General features: G+C 41.7%; 1 protein-coding gene across 1 annotated transcript in view; it reads right to left on the bottom strand.

Moving 5' to 3' along the window:
* galnt14 (UDP-N-acetyl-alpha-D-galactosamine:polypeptide N-acetylgalactosaminyltransferase 14 (GalNAc-T14)) overlaps positions 1 to 12795 on the bottom strand; it is a 139855-nt gene that overhangs the window by 22310 nt on the left and 104750 nt on the right. Inside the window, exons 7-9 of the mRNA XM_032585047.1 lie at positions 6543 to 6630; positions 4248 to 4332; positions 1504 to 1607 (exon numbers count right to left, since the gene is read on the bottom strand). Of these exons, the coding sequence (XP_032440938.1) occupies positions 1504 to 1607; positions 4248 to 4332; positions 6543 to 6630 (277 nt within the window). The remainder of the gene's footprint in view (positions 1 to 1503; positions 1608 to 4247; positions 4333 to 6542; positions 6631 to 12795) is intronic.

Here is a 12795-nt window from a genome sequence, read left to right as displayed (position 1 = left end):
CATTTCTATTAGATTTTAAATAGTTTGGTTGTCAAAATGTTTCAAACACAAACAGATAAGGTAAAAAAACCGAAGCGTGAGGCATTCAGTCTGTAGCATGAAATGACCAGAACTGCAAAAGTCCAGGAAGGTAAAAGACCAGTAAAAAAACCCCCCAAAAACCTGAATGATAATATCAACGTCTAACACATTTCTACTCACCGGCTTTTACTACAGAGTAAGAGATTAATTTGTTTCTATACAGTATTTTGTTTAATGTTGTAATTATTATTTGTTGTTTTTGTGTGCAGCACTTTGGCCAACGCCTGTTGTTCTTAAATTTGCCATTTAAACAGATTTGATTGGATTTGGTCTCTTGTTGTCACTGTTTATTTCTGCTGACATATTATGTTTCTGTTGGGAACATAAACACCATCAACAGCTCAGTTAAATCCATTTCTAAATGTCTCTGCAGCACAACCTTCCTCACTCTTTGACAGTAATGAGTTCAGAAGCTTTATGGATAAACTGCGCTTTTGTCTGTTTCCTCTTCTCATTTTAGCAGAAAGAAACTCGTTCAGCTGAAAATTTTGAAATTAAATTTACATGTCAGAGTTCCTGTTGCAGCACTGTTGATGAAACAATCAGGGAAACGTGTTGCATCAAGCGCTCTCTGTATTACAGTCCAATAACAGATTGGTTACATCATTAACGGAGAGTGATGTAATACTCCAACAAGTTAAAATGTTTTTTTCTTGTCTTTGTCAAATATACTCAGGTTTGCAAATTTATTCACAACTTTTTCACAATTCACAGAAAGAAAATGATGCAAAGGTTTTAATTTGAAACTGCAATTTTTCACTCTTGCTACAAATTCTTATATTTCTAGTCAGGTCTGGACTTTGACTGGGCCATTCTCATTAGCGCTGTAGATAATTATTTTAGTAAATGATTATTCCATCGATTATTCTGACAATTAATCTGATAGAAAAAAGCCACATTCTGCAGATCTTTCATTGAACAGCTTAACATTATTTTATACAATGTTAAAAATACATTTAAAATGCAAACAAATAAATAATTCAATTCCTTTTCTGAATAAGAAAATAAACATTTTATTGCCATAAAGTTGTTATTACAAGAACAGCTTCCCTTTACTGAACGCCTGATGCATCTGCAGCTAAAAAAATCTTCTCACATCAACATGTGAAAAGCTCAGACATTTTTTTAACACTTAATGTAGAGCTGATTGTGTGATTATTAAAAATATATGAATTATAGGATAGAAACAGGTGTTTAATGGGAGATTTTTTTAACAGAGTGTGAACCAGAATAAAGAGAACTGAATACAAATACACTGTCCTTTTCTTAACAAATGAAAAATCATGCATCATTTTTTCTTTACATCCTTTTTCTTACTCTATGTTGCTCTGTCAGATATAATCACAATAAAACTTTGTTGATTGAACGTCTGAGGTGTTGACGGGGTGTGTCGTAGAGGTGTGTGTGTGTTTTTATCCTCACCAAAGTTTTCTCCGCCCCAGATGTCCATGGCCGTGTCGTACTTCCCCAGATGATTGAACCAGGATCTGTCGATCACAAAAAGCCCGCCTGCGATGATCGGCGTCCTGACACACCGAAACACAAGAAAGAAAGAAAAAAGAACTGCTTTCATTTGGTTCCTCTCACCATCACCCATCTATTATGTTTAAATCTCAGGACCACAGATTACAGAAGTTATTTTAAACATCAGTCAACAACTGATGCTGCATTTTGTGTCATATTGTGGCCAATTTCCTGTTCCTGTAATTAATATCTCTAGAACCTTATCCAGACTATCTACTTAGAAAGAAACAGTTGCATATTGTGTCCCCTGCATTAATGTGACCTGGTAAAGAAAGGATGTAACGTGTCAGGAGCTCCAAGGCTGATCAGACGTCATATAGAGCGAAACAGTTATTAACACATTAGCACGTTTCCTGCCTGTGTGTCTGTAAAAAAGGATAAATGAACAAAGTCAAAGAGTCACAATTTGGCTCCCAAATGAGGAGACAAAAGTGGAAAAAACAGTTTTTCATTAGAAATGCTTCTAAGTAATAAAGTCTCCCCGCATTAATGATTAGAGCTGTGTAATTTTTCATTGGATTAGGTTTTCTGAGTCGTGGCCACGGTCACTGCAGAACTGACAGGTCAGACTGAGGAGGAGCAGGGCTCTGTTGCTGACTGCTGAGGTGCAGACACGCATCGTTTGTCATCCAGGCAGCAGCAGGACGCCGCAGCGCTCCGTTAGCCAGTCCTGACACAGAAAATGGGATTTTTCACTGTAATTGTTTCAGAATGATGCTAGTCTACAGTCATCCCTCTTCATTCAGATTTTCTTGAGCATCAGTTGTTTGGGTTTCAGAAGGTCCCATCAGATTCAATGTGAAAGTCTTGATGGAATATATACTGTTTTCTAACTGGGAGTGAATCAGTTAGCATTTCTAATAAAGAGACAACCAACCATGCACACACTCATACTGGAATCCATAATATAACTGAAGAATGTCCAAACATTTTGTCACAAGGGTCAAAATTGTTGAGTCAAAAGTCCTTAAAAAGTAACAAAAACACCAAAATCAAGAAAATAAAGTAGTCTTTTTTATTGTGTAAAGAGATGTTATTTAATGTAGAATGAGAACTTAAAAAGGATTTTGCATGTTAGCTGTATTAAAAGAAAGACATTTTCCCATTTTATGGCTCAATTTAACAAATATATTCTCAGTATAAGAACAGGATTCGAGCCACTTCCTTTCCAAACATTCTCTATATTTAAACATGTTTAATGAATCAGATAAAAGCTGATTTGGGTGCAGAAATGTCGGCTTTCCAGTAAAAGTCTCTGGATGAATGCAGTTCTGCTTATTATAAAAATGTTGTTATAAAAAAATTTATACTTTGTGTTGTACCTAATGTTTTCCACTGGAAGAAAATGATGTCCATAATAAATGTATCTTGATTCCAAGTAAAAAGTCTCCATCTGGATTGTGCTGGATTTGTATCATTCTTGAATAACAGTTGGGGGCCGCACAAAATCAGTCTAAGGGCCACAAATGGCCCCTGAGCCGCACTTTGGACACCCCTGCTGTACACTCCAAGTCAAGCTTTTCTACACAGACTCCTAACAGCAACTTATTCCACCACACAAACACGTTATTGCTCACTTTCACACATAAATGACGTGAATTTAGAAGCAATTAAAAGTTTCTGCTGAAGCTTGAAAATTGGAACAGCAGACTGAGGTTAGACGCTCACAACGACTTTCACCAACACATCCAACGCTGAACGTCTTCCATATCTGCTAATAGCCTGGAAGGAAGTGTTTAGATATTTAAATCCAACTCTAGTGTGGAATTGTTCTGAGGAACATTTTGTTGTTCTGGTGTTTCTGCAAGTAGAGATGACCCTAATTCCTTTTTTACAGATTTACACTCACATCACAGGGCAGCAGTCAACATATTTTTCACCTTCTACCTTCATCAGATCATCAAACAATATGAAAATTGACATACAAAATTTTTTAAATATCTTTTCAGCATATCTAAGCGATTTAAATTAGGCAGTAGCAAAAATAAATCAACCTCCAAATGAACACAATGTTCTCAATAATATTTTCCAAGAAGGTAAAGTTAGTTTGGATAGTTTTTTAGCTTTAGTGAAGAAAATAAAAAATAAAAAAATGCTTTTTTGTATTTACTATGGTTTTCTTTAAGCAATATTACAATAGGTTTGATAATGTAAAACATTTAAAAGCTATTATACATTTTCACAGCTTTGTATGTTTCAAAGCCTGAAAATAAACAATATAAACCTGATAGAAGTTTCTCTTGGGATTCAACATGTCCAAAGAAATATAAACGTGGTTTACAGACAAAATGAAGATTAAAGGTTGTTCAAAGCTTAAACCTGTTTACTCTTAGAAATGATGTTAGGTACTTTAATTTCTGTTTATGTGGCTCTTCTGAGGAATCCATCTACAAAAGCATCAGTAATAAACACGTTAACATCAGAACTGGAATGTAAAAAAGCTGTTTAAACCTTGAACGGCAAAATTAATAATGGAAAACTTCAAATGAAAGCCAAACTTCACAACCCACAAGAGCAGATCAGCTATTAAGCGTGTTAATGTTTGAGGTCAGGGCGGCTCTGACTGGTCCTCAGTGTAGGCACCTTTCCATATTATACATAAAGTTTTATTGGGTCAGGATTTAATGTGTTCTGTGCATTACTTGATCGACTGGGTCGGGTCGGTCCGGCGTGCTTTCTGCTCCGATGTTAACTGCTCCCACTTAAAATGGAGACTCCAGTCAAACCCTGAGTGATAAAAACAGAAAAGTGTGTAAGCATCACATAATGCTGCAAATAGCCGACAGCCTTAATGTGCAATGGCTTAAAGAATGAATGCTGGCATGTGAAAATGAAGCCAATTATCACGTTTAATCAGAAGTTCCTCTGTGAAATAAAAAAAGAGAAGAGATAGTAAATGTTTCAGATGCAGAAACTTTTAAACCTATTCATGAAACTTGTTTGAATTCTGAAGTGCCATGTTCCAACTCATTACTTTGTGACAGTAAAGATTAAAGTTCATCTGAATAAAAGGTCATTTAAAGTGTTTAACCAGAAAGTAAAACAAGTTGAGGAAATATATAAAAAAAATTAGTAAATCTAAAGCCTCATATAAACTAAACCCTGACTTTATTATTTATTTTACATCATATTTAGAGTTCCTCACTGAATTTTCTGTACCATTTGAAAGATTTCTGGCTGTTTAATTTTACATGTTTGACCAAGCTTATGAAACTATTGATGTATTTAAGTGTTTGAGTTATCAAATAAATCTGTAATTCAGTAAATTTATGTCTGTGTTTAAAAAAATAAACATTTCATGTCGGTTCCACTGTTTTTCTGTCAGATCTGTTTCGATAATGAACCGCAGATATTGGTATTGGTATTGGAAGTGAAAACAGTGGATCGGTGCATCTCAAATATAAACTGAGATAAAAAAATAATATGCCAAAATGTGACAAAAATAAACTCTGGACCACTAAAAATCCATGTTTAAGGGATCATTTTATGTTGGGAGCCACCGTTTTATCTCCAGTTAAAAGCTCTTTATGAAATGATCTCTGACCATCGATCCTCTGCGTGTAGCTGGGATTGGGCTGGAGAGGACTATTATCACCACTGACTGGCATTGATTGCAGCCACCCAGTGAGGAAGATGAGGATAAGACAGGATAATAGCAGGAAACAGGAAGTTTAAAGCTCTTGGGAGAGATTGGCTGCTGAAATGATGATGGGTGACAGAACACTGAATTATTTTCTATCCATTTTGTTTCAGCTCAGGTGAAGCTACATAAACCTGTCAGGCTTAAAATAAGGAAGATTCTTCAGGATTTCTGATATATTATCAAACTATGAGCTGTTATTGAGTAATTTATTCATAATCTGATCCATCAATAATTCATAATTATCTTTTACATTTGCATAAGAACCAGGGAATACAAAGGAGGAAAAAACCTATTAGAATTTATTGATGATTGGTTTTTAGAAATAAACACAATAACAAGTATCGTTGGTCGATAAATTCTCCAAGTAATTATTGGAATAAACAATAAAATTATTTTGAGACCATTTTCAATAAATATATTAATAATGGTATAATAATGCAAGTTGGCCCTCTCAAAAACTAATACGTTAAAATTTTGTTAATAATATTTAACACTGGAACTGGAAATATCCAAAATAAAACACGACGACCAAAATCAATAAATAAACAGAAATAAAAATCATAAACAGCCAAATCCATAAATAAAGTAGATTATTATGTCGCTGTAAACAAAATAGCCCTCCAAAAATTTTAATCATCAGAATGGAAATTATTGAGCTCAATCTTTAATGAAATTAATTGATTAATTGCTTATTGCGACAGAAACAATAGTTGAGTTTTTTATGGTTCTTTTCAAAAACTTTACATTTTATTTCAGTTCATAGTTGTATCCTGCCGAGAAGAAAATTTAAGTTTTGTTATTTAATTTTAAGTAAAAACAAATCAGAAACTCAACAACAACACAATCTAGACCCGACAAATCGAGCTGAGAGAATGCTGCTGCTTATATAGAATGAATCCATCGGTTTTCAACGTCTGTGCTTAAGCTTTACATTGTAAAAACTCCTCAAACTGAAAGGGAACCTATGCACGAGTACTCATGTCGAGGTGTTTGACTGTCGAGCACGTTTCAAATACAAGCTCCTATTGAAGGAAACAAACTACCCAGCGTCCGCTGGGACTCCAGCAAGAAAGAAAAAACGAACACAGAGAGCGAGGAAGCTGAAAGGAAAATATTTCAAAGGCGTTTGAGCTCCAGAGCAGAGAGAGCAGGTTCATGAACCTATCATGAAGGGCCCGCTCATAAATCAGAAACCCTCAGGGGTTTCTCTCTGCCATCAAAAGATACCCTGAAGGCACCTCAAAGCCATTTTTATTTTTCTGACTGAAGGTGGGAGAAAAGCATTTCCTGATACCTCCACGGAGGTCCGCTGAGGCCGCCACATAGGCGAAGGTGTCCATGTTGATGATATCGATGACAGGGCTGACCACACGAGTTGGATCCTGGGTACAAAATGAAAAACAAACACATTTTCACCCAAAGTTTGAGTTGTGAAGGACAAACAGGGGAAAAACTGACTAAATGAGAAGGAAAATGTAAATTAAAACAAAGACGGATGCTGCATCAGCATTCCCGTCTTCACACTCTGTTCCAATAAATGACATTTCCAGTTCAGTGTGTGTTCATCTGTCTGCGAAAGTTGCAGTACACTTCAAGGTCATGATAATTCTCACACTGGAAGGAACTTTCAGTCATTTGGCAGCAATCATGCAAGAAGCAGTAACTGCGGTGAGAGTGACCGCTATTTCTGTTCTTTTCAATTCAGTGTCATTATATTCACTTTGCTGATGAAAGAAAGGAGAAATACAAAAACCTAGGATGGATTCAGAAAAAACAGAACTTTTAATAAACTCTCAAGGGTTAAAAGGTCAAAATAAATGGTTTTTATTTTTATACATGATGGCCAGAGGGAGGAAAATTACTTAAAGAAGACAGTTAAAAATTATATTTACAAGAATTAGAAGCAATCTGCATTGCATAGCCACACCAACTGCTTCACCAATAAGCTCCAATGACAATGACACACTTTAGTCTTCAAGGGTATGCTTGAAGCAATTGACCTAGAAATGTTCACTTAAAGCTGTTTTATGATAGCTTTGGGATATTTCTTTGTCAGACCCCCTTTACACTGGTTTAAAACCTTATTTCCAGCAGTCCTGTTCAGTACTCTTTAACTGAACTCTAGTTTATTTGGATAGAAAATCAGATTAGTTTGGTGAGGTATGAATGCATAATCAAACTCTGAAGTGGACCAAAAGAGGTAAAAAACTAGGTTGAAGTGAATTCTAGTGACTGTAGACCACTCTAAAATCAGTCAGTGGACTACAGTGCAGGGCATTCTGGGTAGATACAACCAAAACAAATATGCTAGCTTGGCACTCGTGGGAGAAATGGCTAATGGTCTTTTACCAAAGACAAAAGAGAAATTCTCTAACTGCTAAAGTCTAACGCTTCTCCATTTTTGTTTCCATTTTGTGATGAAAGACGGTGCGCTCTGTGTCTTCTTCAGGGGTTTTATGTTGTTTCCTTTCTTGGTCCAGCGCCCCCACAGGCAGGGATGGCGACAGGTTGCTGAAACGGTTTGGTTGGTTGGTTGACAGCGCAGTGTGACAGAGAACCACAGCAGCTAAAAAAGTAAAAAATGTTGCAATTTTGGCTCCCAATCAAACCGAATCTATTGGAATGCAGAATAAAGGTAAAAAGGTCTTCATTTACAGGAACTTGGTGTCCTCACTCAGACCTTTAGGACATACAAATCAATAAATGTTCAGCTTCAAAATGCATGTAAGCATGGCTATGCTGGTTGCTGGGAGACCAAAGGATATAGTAAGTTTTTCATATTGCAGTTTAAACGCATGAAGGCGATGTCACAGAAAACATCCACTGTAACCCAACAAAAGAGAGTGTATCCTTGCATTACTCCTATAGAAATCCTGCGTTTAAATCTAAATCATTTTAAAGTTAGCGCTCCCAACATGACAACCCTTTATAGCCCACATATTTCCACCTCTGATGACATAGTTTGCTCTTTACAAGGATAAAAGTAAAAATTTTCCATCACACTTTCCCTAACACTGCCAGACGTGGCCCCCCTGTTAAATCATGTGATGTCCCTCTATTAGTTTGGTCAAACGGCTGGATGCGCCTTCAGCCGGTGATATTACAGAGCAGGTGGAGTGGTTCTGGACCATTAGCTGCAGGGTCAGTGCAAGGGGACGTGGGCAGCTTCCCACCGTAGCTCCAGCCACATCGCAGAGCGCTGCGGCTGCTTTAATAGCTGTTAGGGTAATGACACTGTGCAGCACTCAGGGAGAAGCATTCGTGACATTAGTGTTGTAATTGGATGACTGTTATTTTCAAATCACTCCGGAGCAGTTTCTTAATTCCAGTCATTTTGTTTTTTCCACCTAATTTAAAATGAGAACATCTTATGGCTGGGCTGAGAGCATCCTGACCCCAAAACAATCTGCATCGTCCTCATCATCACCATCTATTATCGCCCATCTTCATGTTTCTCTCCTGTGTCACATCTAGCTTATTAGCTTTGCTCCCAGATTTTTCCACAACTTGCTCCCTGTAAACAGCATGTTTTAATTTTCCCATCTTTCGTAAAGGATAAATTCATTTGTCATGTTTTTGAATTTCATCCTGTTGCATAAGTATGTTTCTAAAGGTTTTTAAAGAGAAGAAAGCTTTTCAAGGAGAATATTTGAACTCAGGAAACAGTTGATAGAGTGGAAACGTTACTCCTCGTTGTTTATGCAGCTTTGTTCACAGATTGCTCATGAGAAAAAAACCAAAGGAGAGCAACAAAGCAATGGAAACTGTTTTGAACCACATAACTAACGTTTCACAGATTTTTCTGTATGAAAATTCATGGGAGAAACTCTAGAAATGTACAATAATCCCCAAAGTCCAGACGCCTCAGTGACGAACAAGAATTGATTTCACCTTGTAAAATATATATTTTTATAAACTGAGTGGATGGAAATAACATAGTTAGTAGTAAAAAAAAGTGTAATTATTGTAAACTACCTGACTGTTTTATTTATTGCACAATTTGTAGCAGCCCAGTGATGTTTTTCTGAACTACACGTTATGTCACATCATCATCTCAAATTACATGGAATGAGGCTCCGTCTAAAAACACTTATAACTTCCTATTTCCATATTTCAAACACCAAATATATCTATGTGCATTAAACGTCTTAGTACTACTGCAGAAGCTAACATCTACAGATTTCCTTGTTTCTGCTCTTCTGGGTTCAGCCAATCAGCACGAAGGAAAGTGAATTCTCCTCCCAGATTGGCTGGTTTGCAAACATCACCTTCAACAGTGTAAACAGAACGTCTGCATAAATAAAGGCTACAAGTAAGGAATTTGCAAAATGTCATTCTTAGTGAACTGGTCGATAAGTTGCTGAAATAAAGAACTTTTCAATATTATTTTTTTTCTTATGGACCTGCATTGACTGACTTGTTGCAGCTGAGTGGCAGAAATAAAGGGAAAATTATAACTGACAAAGAAGATGTTAAAAACAAAATATTGTTGTTAAATGATCTGCTGTGAATGATGAAACTATGATATTTGATCCTGAGTTATTAATAAAATTCTCCATCACGATGACTGAAAGCTATAGGAATTAAGATAAATTGAAATACTGGTAAGCCTCCCATGGGCCCACCACCCGTGGGAGGGGCCAAAGGGGTCGGGTGCAGTGTGGGATGGGTGGCAGCAGAGAGAGGGGACCCTGGCGGTCCGATCCTCGGTTGCAGAAACTGGCTCTTGGGACGTGGAATGTCACCTCTCTGGTGGGGAAGGAGCCGGAGCTAGTGCGTGAGGTCGAGAGGTTCCGGCTAGAAATAGTCGGTCTCACCTCGACGCACGGCTCTGGTTCTGGAACCAGTCTCCTTGAGAGGGGCTGGACATACTTCCACTCTGGAGTTGCCCAAGGTGAGAGGCGTCGGGCAGGAGTGGGCATACTTGTTGCTCCCCATCTCGGCGCCTGTACGTTGGGGTTTACCCCGGTGAACGAGAGGGTAGCATCCCTCCGCCTACGGGTGGGGGGACGGGTTCTGACTGTCGTTTGTGCTTACGGGCCGAACGACAGTTCAGATTACCCACCCTTTTTGGAGTCCTTAGAGGGGGTACTGGAGAGTGCTCCTCCTGGGGACTCCCTTGTTCTGCTGGGGGACTTCAACGCTCACGTGGGCAATGACAGTGAGACCTGGAGGGGCGTGGTTGAGAGGAACGGCCCGCCCGACCTGAACTCGAGCGGTGTTCTGTTGCTGGACTTCTGTGCTTGCCATGGATTGTCCATAACGAACACCATGTTCAAGCATAAGGGTGTCCATATGTGCACTTGGCACCAGGACACCCTAGGCCGCAGTTCGATGATCGACTTTGTCATCGTTTCATCGGATCTGCGGCCGTATGTCTTGGACACTCGGGTGAAGAGAGGTGCGGAGCTGTCCACTGACCACTACCTGGTGGTGAGTTGGCTCCGGTGGTGGGGGCGAAAGCCGGTCAGACCTGGCAGGCCCAAACGTGTTGTGAGGGTCTGCTGGGAACGTCTGGCGGAATCCCCTGTGAGACGGAGCTTTAACTCCCATCTCCGGCAAAACTTCGAACACGTCCCGGGGGAGGTGGGGGACATGGAGTCTGAGTGGACCGTGTTCCGTGCCTCCATTGTCGAGGCAGCCGATCAGAGCTGTGGCCGCAAGGTTGTCGGTGCCTGTCGCGGCGGCAACCCTCGAACCCGCTGGTGGACACCTTCGGTGAGGGATGCCGTCAGGCTGAAGAAGGAGTCCTATCGGGCCTTTTTGGCCTGTGGGACTCCGGAAGCAGCTGATGGGTACCGGCGGGCGAAGCGGCATGCGGCTCGGGCGGTTGCTGAGGCAAAAACTCGGGCGTGGGAGGAGTTTGGAGAGGCCATGGAGAAAGACTTCCGTACGGCTTCGAGGCGATTCTGGTCCGCCATCCGGCGTCTCAGGGGGGGGAAGCGGTGCAGCACCAACACTGTTTATAGTGGGGATGGTGTGCTGCTGACCTCTACTCGGGACGTTGTGGGCCGGTGGGCAGAGTACTTCGAAGACCTCCTCAATCCCACCAACATGCCTTCCACTGAGGAAGCGGAGCCTGGGGACTCTGGGTTGGGCTCTCCAATCTCTGGGGGCGAGGTCGCCGAGGTGGTTAAAAAGCTCCTCGGTGGCAGGGCCCCGGGGGTGGATGAGATCCGCCCGGAGTTCCTTAAGGCTCTGGATGTTGTAGGGTTGTGTTGGTTGACGCGACTCTGCAATGTCGCATGGACATCGGGGGCAGTTCCCCTGGATTGGCAGACTGGGGTGGTGGTCCCCCTGTTCAAAAAGGGGGACCGGAGGGTGTGCTCCAATTATAGAGGGGTCACACTCTTAAGCCTCCCTGGCAAGGTCTATTCAGGGGTCCTGGAGAGGAGGGTCCGTCGGATAGTCGAACCTCGGATTCAGGAAGAGCAGTGTGGTTTTCGTCCTGGTCGTGGAACGCTGGACCAGCTCTACACCCTCGGCAGGGTCCTGGAGGGTGCATGGGAGTTCGCCCAACCAGTCTACATGTGTTTTGTGGACTTGGAGAAGGCGTTCGACCGTGTCCCTCGGGGAGCCCTGTGGGGGGTTCTCCGGGAGTATGGGGTACCGGGCCCTTTGATACGGGCTGTCAGGTCCCTCTATGACCGGTGTCAGAGTCTGGTCCGCATTGCCGGCAGTAAGTCGGGCTCGTTTCCAGTGAGAGTTGGACTCCGCCAGGGCTGCCCTTTGTCACCGATTCTGTTCATCACTTTCATGGACAGAATTTCTAGGCGCAGCCAAGGTGTTGAGGGGATCCGATTTGGTGGCCTTAGGATCTCATCTCTGCTTTTCGCAGACGATGTGGTCCTTTTGGCTTCATCAGATCGTGATCTGCAGCTCTCGCTGGAGCGGTTCGCAGCCGAGTGTGAAGCGGCCGGGATGGGGATCAGTGCCTCCAAATCCGAGGCCATGGTCTTGAGCCGGAAAAGGGTAGAGTGCCTTCTCCGGGTCAGGGGGGGTGTCCTGCCCCAAGTGGAGGAGTTTAAGTATCTCGGGATCTTGTTCACAAATGGGGGAAGAAGGGAGCGGGAGATCGACAGGCGGATTGGCGCAGCGTCTGCTGTCAAGCGGGCGCTGTACCGGTCCGTCGTGGTGAAGAGAGAGCTGAGCCAAAAAGCGAAGCTCTCGATTTACCGGTCGATCTACGTTCCCACCCTCATCTATGGTCATGAGCTTTGGGTCATGACCGAAAGAACGAGATCGCGGATACAAGCGGCCGAAATGGGTTTTCTCCGTAGGGTGGCTGGGCTCTCCCTTAGAGATAGGGTGAGAAGCTCAGTCATCCGGGAGGGACTCAGAGTAGAGCCGCTGCTCCTTCACATCGAGAGGAGCCAGTTGAGGTGGCTCGGGCATCTGGTCAGGATGCCTCCTGGACGCCTCCCTGGTGAGGTGTTCCGGGCACGTCCCACCGGGAGGAGGCCCCGGGGAAGACCCAGGACACGCTGGAGGGACTATGTCTCTCGGCTGGCCTGGGAACGCCTCGGGATTCCCCCGGAGGAGCTAGA

Source organism: Xiphophorus hellerii, chromosome 15, assembly GCF_003331165.1.
Source record: "Xiphophorus hellerii strain 12219 chromosome 15, Xiphophorus_hellerii-4.1, whole genome shotgun sequence".
Taxonomy (NCBI): Eukaryota; Metazoa; Chordata; class Actinopteri; order Cyprinodontiformes; family Poeciliidae; genus Xiphophorus; species Xiphophorus hellerii.
This window is presented reverse-complemented; position numbering and strand designations above follow the sequence as displayed.